Source organism: Phymastichus coffea, unplaced genomic scaffold, assembly GCF_024137745.1.
Source record: "Phymastichus coffea isolate CEN01 unplaced genomic scaffold, Cenicafe_Pcof_1.1 PCOF00051, whole genome shotgun sequence".
Classification (NCBI taxonomy): domain Eukaryota; kingdom Metazoa; phylum Arthropoda; class Insecta; order Hymenoptera; family Eulophidae; genus Phymastichus; species Phymastichus coffea.
Genome location: NW_026706862.1, coordinates 1,616,856 through 1,631,647, shown reverse-complemented (window position 1 = coordinate 1,631,647; position 14,792 = coordinate 1,616,856). Strand labels below are relative to the sequence as shown.

The following is a 14,792-nucleotide window of genomic DNA, read 5'->3' as shown; positions in this document are numbered from 1 at the left end:
CACAATTGTTGTACACATAAAACTGAGATTTTTCCTAAATTTTGGAGACGATACATTAATTATATCAAAAGTTATTAACAATTAAAGAAAAATGATAAAAAATTTTCAAACGGCTATATTTTAAAAACTAATAAAGATATCGAAGTCGGATTTTTTTCAAAATACTTATAATGCCTTAAAATTTCGAAATAATTACAACAATAAACAATAAAAATTTTTTTTCGAAAGTTATTAACTTTTTGTTTAAACAATTGCTAATATCTCAAAAAGTATATTTTTTTTTGGAAAAATTCTTGCTCCTACGTATTCCTGAGGATTTTTGCTATCGAAATTATTCATAAAATTCAAGGGCCCGACATATCGGAAAGCGTAGCCCTAATCAAAAGAAGACGCCTCGGCGTAAGGCTGCGGTAGCGCTCCAGCGGACTCACGGTCGAAAGGTACTTTAGCTTTAATCTAAAAAACTAATAAAGATACCGAATCGGATTTTTCCCAAATTACTTATAATACCTTGAACTTTCGAAATAATTACAACAATAAACAATAAAAAATTTTTTTCGAAAGTTATTAACTTTTTGTTTAAACAATTGCTAATATCTCAAAAAGTATATTTTTTTTTTGAAAAATTCTTGCTCCTACGTATTCCTGAGGATTTTTGCTATCGAAATCAATCATAAAATTCAAGGGCCCGACATATCGGAAAGCGTAGCCCTAATCAAAAAAAGATGCCTCGGTGTCCGGTCGCTTTCGACCGTGAGTCCGCTGGAGCGCTACCGCAGCCTTACGCCGAGGCGTCTTCTTTTGATTAGGGCTACGCTTTCCGATATGTCGGGCCCTTGAATTTTATGAATGATTTCGATAGCAAAAATCCTCAGGAATACGTAGGAGCAAGAATTTTTCAAAAAAAAAATATACTTTTTGAGATATTAGTAATTGTTTAAACAAAAAGTTAATAACTTTCGAAAAAAAATTTTTATTGTTTATTGTTGTAATTATTCCGAAATTTTAAGGCATTATAAGTATTTTGAAAAAAATCCGACTTCGATATCTTTATTAGTTTTTAAAATATAGCCGTTTGAAAATTTTTTATCATTTTTCTTTAATTGTTCATAACTTTTGATGTAATTAATGTATCGTCTCCAAAATTTGGGAAAAATCTCAGTTTTATGTGTACAACAATTGTGCCAAATAAAAAAAAAAATCCGTAACCTAAGGGTTACAAGTCAATCGAAATAGTCAAGAATTACCCATATATATTGTTCGGGATGGATCCTCGTTCGGCAATCGCCATATCTTGAGTGCTCGTGTAAAATAGCCGCTGTTTGTGAAGCATGGTGGGTTTTCCCTAAAATTTCGAATTTATTGTAGTGTCGTACTTCATGGTCGTAAAATAATTAAGCGTTGCTGTTCTCAATATCTTTGCGTCTCCTTTCCCTCAACGCTTAAAATTAGAACGAGTTATTAGATTAAGAATGTTAACCGATATCAACGATCGGTTGATTTCCGGCGCCTCTCTCTTTCTACTTTGCTCAAAGCTCGAGAAAACGAGGATGGGCGTAAAAGCGTCACCATGGCCGTGAAGCCGCCAGCTCCAAGAGTTTGGCTCTTGGAGGCTGTAAGACCTCGTGAGAAGTGCCGCTTCTGGGTATTGAAGGTCACCTGATACGGAAAAAGCAGCGGATAAGCAGTCTTTGAGCCGGTAGGCTGCAGAGCAAGAGAGTAAGGAGGGCGAACTCTTAGTCTTGCAACAGGGTAAATGCGTACGCATCGGATTTAGAAAGTTTGAGGAGCGTCTGTAGGGGTAGGGGAGCTGTTGAGCTATCGCTCGACGGCGAAATTTTTCCTCCACTCACTCTCACTCTATCTGTAGTCGAGTGAACATTAGTTTTTAAAACTGTTACAAATTGTTCATAGCGTGCGTTGTTCTTTTTGAAAATTTGTGAACTGAGATTTATGTTCGGCCATTAGAATTAAACAGGCTTTGTCCGGCTCAAGGACGGGGTATTCTTTTTATTTTTATGTCGCACATTTTTTCTTTGATTATTTCTGCTCAATTCCTAACACATATATATATATATATATATATATATATATATATATATATATATATATAAAATTTCTGCTCAATAACCCAACACACACACACATACATATATATATATATATATATATGTTAGGAATTGAGCAGAAATAATAATTTAATCAAAGATCAGATTATATTTCAGTTTTATATTTTTCTATATTTTTGTTACAGATCTGATGACGATGTGGAGATGGTTTGTATAGTCATTTCACCATGACACGTAACAAATATTAATTTGGTGACGCTCCCAGCACCCTTCATTGACCTCGCGACGCCTCCACCGGTCCTGATGGACTTAGTTTCACCAGAGTAACAAAAGCTACGAGAGACATCACACCAACAAGGAAAGGTATGAATTATTTTTCTTTACAAATAATACTCTTTCTTTCTAATCGGGGTAGTTTATTATATGTTTCTTTTGTTTCTTTGTTGCGAGTCACGACGACACCATGACTATCTGCGAGGGCTGGGAGTACGCATACTGTGCTGCTGGTCATTGCAGTCGGAGACCGCAATAGAAGGAGTTTTCCCAACAGCGTGGAAGTCGGAGATACGTTGACAGGATCGGACTCGTTAGGCACGTTGTGCGTTGGCTGTTCCAGTCCCAATGATTTGCGTTTAGTGAATATGTGTTCTTTCCATGTAAGCCTTCGATCCAAGTGAATACCTAAATATTTTACTTGGTTACTTTGCGGGACCTATTTATCGTATAACTACTAGGTGGACAGGTATCTTTTCGAAGTGTAAACGTTGTATGTATTGATTTACTTTCGTTTACTATTATTCTCCATGAGTTGAACCAATTTTGAAAATGATTATTAATGAATTTTTGTATTATTTCTGATGCTATTGTTGGGTCTGAGTGTATTGTTAGAATTGCTGTATCATCTGCGTATATTGCTGTTAGAATATTTTCAGATTTAAGTAAGTCCGAGGTGTACAGTAGATAAAAAGTTGGACCGAGAGCACTGCCTTGCGGCACTACTGCTTTTATTAGCTGGCGTTTCAATTTATTCCTATTTATTCTAACTTGAAATGCCCTGTTTTGCAGAGATGACCGTAGTATTTAGTAGTGGCGTACAGGAAAAAAACTTTTAAGCTTATGTAATAGTCCTTCGTGCCATACTCTGTCGAATGCCTGGGCTACATCAAGGAAAATACGAGTACTTTTTCTCTTCGACGGCTTTCCTAGCAGCAGATATCCCTCTATTCAGCTGCTCTATCGTGGAGTGATTATACCTAAAACCAAATTGATGGTTTGGAATCAACGTTTTATTTATTATGATTGGATCAATTCGGGCTAAAATTAATTTTTCGAAAATTTTTGATAATACTAGTAAAAGGCTGATGAGTCTATACGATATTAAATTTCCTGCTTCGTTACCAAGTTTAGGTATTAGTATTATCTCAGCTATTTTCCACTGAGTCAGAAAATAGCAGAGATTCAAGCAGGCATTGTAAACAACTGTTATAAATCTCATTGCTATTGTAGGTAACATTTTAATAATTTTTCCAGTAATATTGTCTGAATCGGGGGCCTTCCTATTCTCAATATTATTAATTATTTGCAATACTTCCTTAATTTTTATTGATTTGATTGGTATGCTATCTTGTACATCTGAGCTTTCCAGTAACATTTCTTCTTCCTGTTCGGAGATTATTCTTTGGTGGGGTCTGAATACTGCACTGAGATGTTCTGAAAACGTTTCAACTTTTTCTTCGTCAGATTTGGCCTATTTTCCTGCAGGTTTTTTAATAGGTGGGATAAATGTAACTGGCTTTTTGAGACGTTTGATGGCTTTCCATAGTGAATAATCCGTTGTTTTTGTTGGGCTTAGAGTTTTGAGATAGTTCTGTGTTTTTATATTTTTTTCCTGGTATAACAATTTCTTTAGTTCTTTAGTTGCTTTATTTACTTTTGTTTTATCTTGACTCCATCTAGTTATCTAGTACCTTTTCCTTAATAATTTTTGTTCTTTAATTTTTTAGACTATTATTTTGGAATTAATTTGCTGCTTATTTTTATTATTTGTAGTCGTAATAGAACATTTATTAATAGCTTCAGTAAGAAGTAAGTTTAGTGTATCAATACTGTTTTCTATGTTGTTTTCTGATTTAAGAGTACTAAAACAGGGGAAATTGAAAAATAGTTGTTTTTTTGTAGTGTTTCATGTAGTACTCTGCCTCTGTATATTAGAGTTGGCAATCTTGAACACCACCACGAATGCTTGGCATTATAATCACCTCCTGCTATAAATCGATTTCCGAAAAAATGGAAAAAATTTGTCCAGTTTTCGTTTGTTATTGTTTTAATCGGAGGATAATAAACAACTGTTATAGTTATAGGGCCTTTATTATCGTTTATACTTACACTAGTCGGTTGCAGGTAAATTTCACTGGTGTATGTTTAGGTGTAATGACTTATTTTGGTTTTGATAATGATTGCAGAGCCTCCATGTGCTTTATCGAGTAGATGATTTGTTTTGTGTACTATATAATTTGAAATGGAGAGAAAAGGTTTGCTTGTAAAGTGAGTTTCTGATACTAACTTGATGTCTATATTTTCGTGGATTAAAAATGCTTTAAATTCAAGGTGTCTTTACATGAACCCATTTGCATTCCAGATAGCTATTTTCAAATTTTCCATTGTTGAGACAATTTATTAACAAGTATAGTTACTAGATTTACGAATACATCCATTGTAAGAGTCATTTTTTCCAACATATCAGCAAGTTTATCGAGATATTTATATTTATTTCGTTTGATGTGATTATTTATATTTGCTTGATGTGATTATTTGATTTGCTGTTTGTTTTGATATTTCTATCTCATTTTGAGCATTTTGTTTTGATATTACCTATGCATTGTAACGGAGCAATAATTCTACAAAATGAAAAATTTATTTAAGAGAAAACTCCCACGATGCAAACCGCCGCTCCGTTAACACGTATGTTAATACGTGTATTCACCTTAACGTCAGCTGACTTAACTTAGTTGTCTTCGATCAAGCGGAGTTGAACTCACCTTAAGTCACGTGCCTTGTGACACTCGATGAGTTTTAAGTGTAAGTGACTTTACTCCTAATACACTTAATCCCCTAGCTGTAATCGGATTAAAACCTAAGCCTTTTTCAATTGCTTAAACTACTAGGAAAATTATATGACGAAATCGGCGAATAAGTTTAACAGATTTTATTAATAAAAAATCTCTACAGTCTTTGTCGGGCCGAAAGACTGACGCACGCGAATAGGATCTACAATTAAATAATTTTCGGTGAGAAAGAGAGAGAGAGAGAAGATTCGAATATTGGCGCGATCTAACGCTCGGTGCGAATACAAAAAAATTAACGCTAACACGGTTGGACAAAATACCAAATGTATTTTGTCACTTGATAATTAAGGGAGGTGCACCTACCCTGCGGTGCCATTACGGTGATCAGCCGTAATTGTTGATGTCAGTAAATCTATCAACTGCTTCTGGTCCTGGTTTATCAGCTGCGCTGTCTCGTACCGCCTATCAGCTGCAAATCTGCTGCTTCCGCAACGCTGCAATCTGTTGATCAAGTTGTTGCACTCACGCGCGTAATTATTCTGGATAAAACAACTATTACTCGGCGAGAAAAACTGTGCAAACAAACTCCGGCGATATCCACTCGTATCAACAGCTGAGTTGTAACTGCTAATTCAAAAGATCGCGCGCCCCCTCTCTCTCTCTCAATACTTAGAACTAACGCGTGAAAATCAAAATCGCAAACGGTTCGATTAATTGGATCGACTACCGTTGCAGCATATGTTATAGTTCGTTGAACTCTATTAACGTTGGTATTTAAATTTTAATTTGGCTGAACTTGTCTATTGTTTTGATTTAGTATTTTATCTCTTCGTCTTAGATACAATTTTTGCTACTACTATTTACATATTGGACATCCTTTGTAGCTTGCAGTGTGATTACTTTGACAATTTGCACATCTTACTTCTTTGATTTTTTCCTTTATCGTACACTTTTCCGTTAGATGCTGTTTAGCACATTTCACACATACTACACTTTTGAAACGATAGCTGTTTGTGTGCCCGTACTCTTGGCAGTTATGACATTACGATATTTCTCTTTTAACGTTTAGCGGTTCAAACTTAATCACAATGTTGATTAGATTGTTCACTTTTTAAATTTCCTGGCTTTTGTAGTCGTGTTCGATTTCTACAGTGAATAATGGTAGTGGTATTTTTGTTATGCGGTGCCGAATATTCCGAATGCCTAGTACTTCAGTACCCTGTTTCTCGATGGCAGATTTCAAATCTTCAATGTCAACCGACGGATGCATACTTCTCAAATCACTTTAAATCCTTTTTCTTCTTCTCGCTGATATGTGTAAAATTCTGTGTTTTTTCTTTTAATTCATTTATTATCGGTAGGTATTTTTCAGATGTTGTTAGTTGAATTTTTATTTGGTTTTGTCCCAATATTTTCAAAATATAGCTATCTTTAGCTATTTCGCTTAGTAGCTTTTCCAACGGACGAATGTTTTCTATATTATACACAAAGATCGAAGGTAATTTAATTATTATTGAGTTCATATCATGATTTACCGTATTCGTATCTGCAATTTATTTATCCTAAAGAACTTCGTATTTATTAATAAATTGACTCAGCCAGTGTCTGATAGTTGGGTTTGTTGTTTTTTGTTTGGAGCTTGAGTTTCTAGGCTACTTTGTTGTCTTTTTTCACTTACAGTTGTCCACTTTCAGTGTTGTTTTGTGTAGATGAAGATATTGTGTCTCTTACCTGAGTGGCCATTTGGCCGTTATTCTGTTATTGTTACAATGATGAGGAGGTAAATTTAAATAAACTGACACTTCTCATCACTTGATTGATTAGTATTTTTGATTTTCGTGCAGAGCTCCGTTACAAATACGTACGCTTTGCTTAAGGATCAAAAACTGGCTGTCATTATAATTCAATACGTCATTTAACGATATAATTAATAATTAAATAAATAAAATTTACTTTATTAAGTCTAAAAATTTAACAGACACACGAATACATAATGAACCGAAAACATGGAAAACAGAACGCACGGGTATCAAGTCAGTAAGGGGGGGAGGAGGTTAGTTAACAGTGTCAAAGTCAAAATGCACGGGTATCAGCACAGGGTGGACATCAGCTCAGTGAGCTGATAGCCCCCTGAGTTAAGACCTCTCTAGTTTACCTACTGATACTCTAAATCAACTTTTAGTATGTATCCCAATGGTCAATCATCAGGAACATTGAAAGAAAAGTTTGAGTTAATGTCATACAATTCAAAACCGCCTTGTGGAAGAGATACAGTCATACTCGACCTGTAGAGATTATTTATGTAATACGTAAGGTATTTGTCATTTTTCTGTGAATTATAACACAGATCTGGTTTTGTTGTTGACCAACAAAAGGTTATTTCCGAATTATTTTTATGCGTTGAATTCGAATTTGAAGTCAAAATTTGTCCATCAAGTCAAGTTTTTTAGATATCCTAACCTAAAAGGGCAAAAAAGGCAGTTTTTTGGTATATTTGAGGTCCCATAACAACGCAGGAAAATTTTTTTTCTAAAAACAGGGCAAACCACCTAAAAGGTATACTCCTACTCTTTAGAACCTATATTTAAGATTTGAGATATCTTTTTTTTTCATCGAGATATCGTTGATTGGAATCAATTATTTTAGCAGTCTCGAAACAGTCAGTTTCCCGGATGCGCCCATATGACACATGCAAGGCTATAATCTCACGACTTTATACCATAATTTCCATAACACCTGAGCACTGTAAATTACGTCGTCCTAACCCCAGACCCTTAAATCCCTATTTCCTTAACCCTCGAACTCTATAACCTGTGACGCTATAACCCCAGACCTTTACCTTTATACCCTAATTGACTCTTGTGCCATAATATCCTCAACCCTTTAATCCTGTAAGCTACGACGCTGTAACTTAAACGATACGTTTCTTTTACCACTGTGGTGGAGGGGGTAAGTACTGAGATAGTCTGCCGGAGTTTTAATGATGAGACGGCCTAAGGGAAGCAAATGCATACTGTACGGTTTCTAAAAATGCTTTACTGGTAATCGCAACAGTAACCCCCGTAGATTTTCTAACTTACCAGCGTAAGAGGATATACAAGAGATGCAGGAACAAAGATAGGGTATGGTTAGGTGGAAAGTGATGAGACGGTTGATGCTAGGTAGGAGTGATAGATGGCGGAGAGCGATTAGGTCTCCATACTGCGTAATCTGTGGTCGCGAAAGGTACAGACTCGAGCGCACCTTCTTTGAGTACCCGTATTTAATTGAGGATAGATACAGCATCTAGAAAAATTTACAGACATAGACATTACGGTCAATAATGTCACGGAAATGATGGTTAGAAGTAAGGAAGATTAGGTTCAGATGTTAGATACGTAGAAAGTAACCACATATGTTACCTTTGAAACAATATTTTTTATCCTGGAGCACTAAATTTTCAAGCGTACAACTGTTGTTGAGCATATCTAATTTTTTTAACTTTTGTGAAATCTCTTTTGCATTTGTTCGAGATTGTTTTTTTTGTTATAAGTTGTTGTGCGTTCTGCACCACAAATATGCTCCAACAGGCTAGACAATCAATAAAGAGTACTACGTTGAAATTTTGAAAAGATTACATGCGCACGCATTAAACCTTGTGCAGCAGTATTTATTGAAACACAATGTTACGGAGTTCCTCCACACAGTCTCGCTATGGCTCCCTACAACTTTTGACTGTTTTCTCGATTGAAAATGCCGCTTAAGGGATATCGATTCGACGATAAAGATACTGTTGAAACTAATACGATGAATACGCTAAAGGCGATAACAAAGTCTGACTTTCAAGAGTACTTTAATAAGTGAAAACATCATATGAGCGTCTTATTCAATTGAATAGGGACTACCTTGATCAAGCGCTGAGAAATCGATAGGTCGGATATTTTTGGAACAGATTTCATATATCTCGGGTCCATTTGATCTGTACTTCTCTCAAACAAACCATTTGAATTTATTTTCACTTACTTAACCTTTTTTCTGTATTGTAAGTGATATTTGAGCTATATGCAAGAAGGTAGGCTAATATTCTGAAGCTCTAATTGGCAAAAGTAGCGTGTGATTCAAACAGCTAACGAAGGTAGTTTGCGTACAGAAATATTTAGAACAAGAAATAATTTTTGTTCAATCTTTATTAAAATAAGAGTTTACAATGAATTATTGCATTAAATAAGGTATCGATGATACTGTACACATTCAATATGAATCAATCAGTTTTCATCGCTATTTCCTTCAATTTTGAGTTACAAGACTCTTGTGTTCAAGAAAGCCCTAGGCATTCTACTTATGAAGTCGTTTTTGACAAATTATCTAGATTACTCTCAAGTTACCCGTTACAAAAAGAATACTTCTTACCGACTTACGGAGGCTATGTCACCGACTTACTCATTCAAATAATAGGAATTTAAAAACTGGTATAGGACAATTCAGTAGCTTCTAAAAAAAAGTCAAAAAAATATTACCATAAACATTTTAGCCCGAAAAATTTTAAGCTGGGAGATTATGTATTTCTAAAAAGCGATTCAAAACTAAGAAAATTAGAAGATTATTACTCAAGTGCTTTTAAAATAATAGGAATTCTACCGAAAAACAACGTCAAAATACAAATGAATAAAGGAACCAAAGTAGTTCAAACAAATAGGCGTAGGATATGTTCTATTAATAATAGTAAAAGTTTGTAGATAAGTATAAATAGAAATAAGGAATTCTGAAATAGAAATAAGTAAAATAAGTGGTTTACTTCTCAATAATCAAGGAATAGTTATCTTTTATTTTTCAGAAAATGGACATGACTAAAAAACTTCGCTCTGCACACTAATTCTGTATACCATCCTATGCCAAGGGGAAGTCATCATAGGATATGATTGTGGAGCGTGATCATCGAACATCACCACCATTTTTCTGCTTGACGTAGAAGAATGTGAAATATCCTCCAGAATAATCAATAGGACTCGTATCAAGATCTATGTATAACTATTGCAGTTAAACCAATTTAAGGATGTACATGTAATCCAATGCAAGATTCAACTGTAACGTAACATCTACGATTGCGGAATGCATTCCTATAGTTCCATTGTTAAAGACGAAATGCATGAGTATATATTTGAGGTTAGCCAGAAATGCAGTTCAGATCTGTACACTACCGGTACTATCTATTTTGACGACTTCCGTATATTAAGCGACATTAAGATTAATCAGACCACAATCCAACCATTAACTTTAGCCGGAAGTTTAAGATTTGACAGAGGTTGAAACGTTGCTATGTACTTCGATGCATACAGTACTTAGAAAATGTCATGATTCAAAGCCTATTAAAAATAAACGTGCAAGAATATGTAACAAAACTCACTTCGTTACCAATTTTCAAAGGTGGACAAGTCAGGCGTACTCGTTTATAGTAATCGAGGAGGGAGGAAGAGGGAAAGGTAAATAAATACAATTAATAAAAATCACACTTCAAATACCATTAAATGATCATACCGTATAATTGTAAATATTACAAACTTTACAAAACCCTTAATCTCTAACGAACACAATGGTGTTAAAAACACGCCATAACCCTACTGAACACAATGGTATTCTTAACAGACACTACGCAATAAAAGAACAAAGAACAAATTAACTAATTTATCGCGCTTCCAAAAATCTAACCAATACACAGAACGTATCGCCCGGTAGGTGACCGCCTTGACGACAAACTGACTTAGCCTATTTATACTAACAGAAAATTGTCCAGCAAGGGATCGTCTTGACGGTACGCTACATTAACAAATAATGCCAACCGTAATTAAAGCGGCATAAATAATTAAATTTATTTTATGGAGAGGTAATGAGTCATGAGTGTTTCTATTGAAGCAGGTTTCGACTTGTCTTAATGGACTCCCTAGTGACAAAGATAAGATGGAAGTACTACACAGGTAAGTGAGAAGGTTGAGGCTCTTATCATTAAAATAAAAAAAAAACAATGTAATATTTATAAATGAAAACAACACTATTTATTTCAATAAAAGCTAGATACATATAAATTTATATTTGTAATTCATTCATTTAGAGTCTTCTTATTTATCCAAAAATTGTGAGTATTATCAAAGCCAAGCCATTTTACGAAGACTTCATTACCGCGTCTTATGAGAATTTTTTCTATAAGATAAATATCAGGATACATAGCTTTCTGTAGTTCTTGCTCATAAAAACTACCAACAATGGGATTTTCTTGATAATCAAGTAGGTGATATGTTACAGGTTTAGTTCTCGAAATACGATGAATAGTAAAAATTTCTGTAGACCGATTAGGCGTATATCCTTTTTCAAAAACGTGTTTAGACTTGCTCACTCGCACTTTATCTCCTACCTGGAATTTCGGTTTTTTTGAAAAGACGATGATCGTAAGAGAATTGTGTCAAGATCTGCATTTCATTTTCTTTAGTCATGTCTTTAGGCTTCATATTTATTGTGCGATGTTTTCGATTATTATAAGATTCTATTAAACTGCGGAGAAAGTCAATCCACTTATAATTTCCTATTAAACTGAATTTTTTCCACATAATATTTTTTAGTGTTCGATTGAAACGTTCACAAATTGATGCTTTAAAATTGCTATAAGTAGAATAAAGGTTTATTTTATATTTTTTCATTAGACTTTGAAAATTTGTATTGTAGAACTCTTTGCCTCTATCCACTTGGAGATTTTTAGGAATGCGTCCCTTTTTTAATACAGACTCCATTGCGTTAGTGACATCTGTAGCAGTTTTCTATTTTACTGGAATTCCCCAAGCATATTTAGAGAACGTATCTATAATAGTTAATAGATAGCGACCTTTATTCTCTCTAGAATAGCTTTGCATCTCAACAAGATCAACTTGCCACGTCTCATCTATTCCGCGTATATCGACTTTTCGACGAGGATAGTTTCGACGTGCTGGTTTGTGTAACTCATCCACCACTCTTTGATATTTCATTTTTTCAATCTATTTGTTATAATTGAATGAAAAGTCAGACGGCGTAATCTTTATTTCTTCCTCCTTATTATTATCATTATTATTTGTTTGTAAATATTGAATCGCTTCTCCATACGATCGTAATTGTATTCTTATTATATTTAAAGATTTTTTAAGATTATTTATTGTATTCGTAGGCGTATCGACGTTAGCTTCACTAGTTTTTTGCAGATTATTTATTGTAGTCGTAAGCGTAGCGACGTTAGCTTCACTAGTTTTTTGCAACGTTCGTAAGTTTACAGCATCGTTACTCTCCTGAGGATCAGCTATATTAGAAATTCTTTTGTTATCCACGTCGTATTGTCCGTCTTTAGTAATTTTATACCCTATACCAGGAGAACTTCGATTACCCTCCTTTTTATTCAATATACGTCCAAACACATCAACACTCATTTTATTACTGAGGAATATTTAGGATTCTCTTAATATATATAGCCAGCTTCACGTAATTCTTCAATGATTGAATGAATTTCATTAATATGACTAGAATTACCAGAGGTTTTTTCGACGATAAGCAATCTCAATCGATCAACGAGCTCGTTTGGATCATCCCAATATACATAATCAAATATGTTCCTTTCCTTGCTATTTTATAGTTAGGAGAAAGACCTCTTCCATAAACAGTCGATTTTCGCTTCTTAGCACTACCGCTCAAAGATAAATTTGGTCCAATATACTTTTTGAATTTATTTACATGTTTATTGCGATATTCTCCATTTGTTTCGTATCTCTTACGATGAACGTTAGTGATTTCAAGAATTTTTATATAATTTTCAATATCCAATGAACTGATTAATTTGGAATCAGGTTCTTTACGAAAGAGAAGTTCCATCAAACCAGGCGTCTTGCTGTATGCTTTATCATTCACAGTCACGTTATCGTTTTGGAAGGAAATTGGAGAATTGCCTATTATAACATATGTATTTTCTTGCAAGCGAACACCAAGTGTCTTGTCTAAATTACTTTTCTGTTAAGGTTCATGCAATAGTCGAATATACTTTGCTACAATCGAATCATCCAATAGCTATTTTTGTTGTTTTGTAGTTCCATTTGAACTATCTTTGTCTAAATTAATTGCAGTTGTATCAAATGATGATTCAGAAGTCTTATTAAATTCGTCTTTTTTATCATCATCATCATCAATAGAAATAGCAGATTCAAATTTAGTATCAAGCGGGTACAATGTAGAATTCAATTCATTAACAGTACTATTGAAATATCGAGATATATAGGGAGTGTCAGCTATTGTTTTGGACTTGAAAACTTTATCGAACTTAATTTTCTTCTCCTTATTCGTTTCCTGTTCAGCAGTAACGTTAGTTTTAAAAGTTTTATTCAATGTATTTTCTAAATCAACTTCGTCACGTTTTATTATCTGATACTTACGTCTGACGGTATCACGAATCTCAGATAATTGCTCAAGCACCTTTTTCTCTCTTTCGTAATCAGCCATGTTGACGCTTGTAATTTCGAAAGTTAAATAATCTTGATTCACTTACTTCGCTATATTTATAGCAAAAGAATCAAATCCCTTTCTATGCCGTCCATCACTGATTGGTCTATCTCTATCGATAATTAAAAATTCATGATTATCGTCTCTCCAACATTTTGGACAAATTGCTTTAAACTTCTCAAAAGTCATATCTGAGTCAACATGATCATAGTAAATATGTTAAATATTCACGTCATTTTGTCAAAACAAAATTAGTAAATTCACATTATCTTGAATATGAGATGCTTCAGTATGCGAGCGTATGATTGACAGAAATAAAAACTATCTACTTTCTTATGTCTTCCCATACAGAAGAATGCTCTCATGTTGTCCTGCTTTTCAGTGGCTATATCGTCAAAAATCATGATGGAATGTGGATGAGCTTTATCTGGTGAAACAACTTTCTCATGCTCGCTGAATGCATGATACTGTATACCATCAATCGGTTCCAATAAATCTTTTAAAAACTTATACTTTGGTTGATTGAGGGACTTTGAATAAACATAAACGTTTTTGAATCTAAGTCCATTAGGATGTGTGATTAGTGTTAGCAAACAGTTAGTTTTTCCAAAGTTACTAGGACTACAGAAATCTGCTCGTATACTGTCGGGTAGTAGTTCGCCATGTCTTTTTTCTCATTTTTCCGTCTCCATCACACTATCAAAATTTATGACTTGCAACTTAACTCTTTGAAGTCCATATTGTTTTTAAGTCACCGATCGAACAACGAATAAGTCTACTGTCTATAAAAAGACTGCTTATATATTTTTAGTTTCATTAAGACTTTGTCTTCTAAAGAGGTATGGTCATTCGTCGTGAAAGAAAGATTGGTGGTGGTGGCTTAGTGAATAAGATCCTCAATAACTTGACATTAGAAGTTTATGTGCCTGGTTATCAGTATCCCAAACCGACTTGATTGGGGTGATCCTGGAATAAATCCGCTAGACGCTGCTTGTAAAGATCAGGATATTGTTTATTCTGAGAACCGAGAGAATATTGACGCCAGTAACAAAGCCGACAAAATTCTAGCTACACAGGCTTGGGATAGAGTGCGAGCGAAAGATAGTAGTTTTGGTGAGAAAGTTACTACGTTAGCTGTAGCCAACATAATAAAAGTTAAAAGTAAACTTGGTAT

The 14,792-nt window shown here is 34.3% G+C and overlaps 2 protein-coding genes across 3 annotated transcripts in view; both read right to left on the bottom strand.

The window, feature by feature from the left end:
- The window catches only part of LOC131665449 (zinc finger protein 724-like), a 120,389-nt gene that overhangs the window by 19,039 nt on the left and 86,558 nt on the right, over positions 1 to 14,792 (bottom strand). The window lies entirely within an intron of this gene.
- Positions 13,190 to 14,792, bottom strand: part of LOC131665458 (uncharacterized protein DDB_G0271670-like) — a 42,537-nt gene continuing 40,934 nt past the window's right edge. Inside the window, exon 4 of the mRNA XM_058937339.1 lies at positions 13,190 to 13,373. Coding sequence (XP_058793322.1) covers positions 13,190 to 13,373 — 184 coding nt within the window. The remainder of the gene's footprint in view (positions 13,374 to 14,792) is intronic.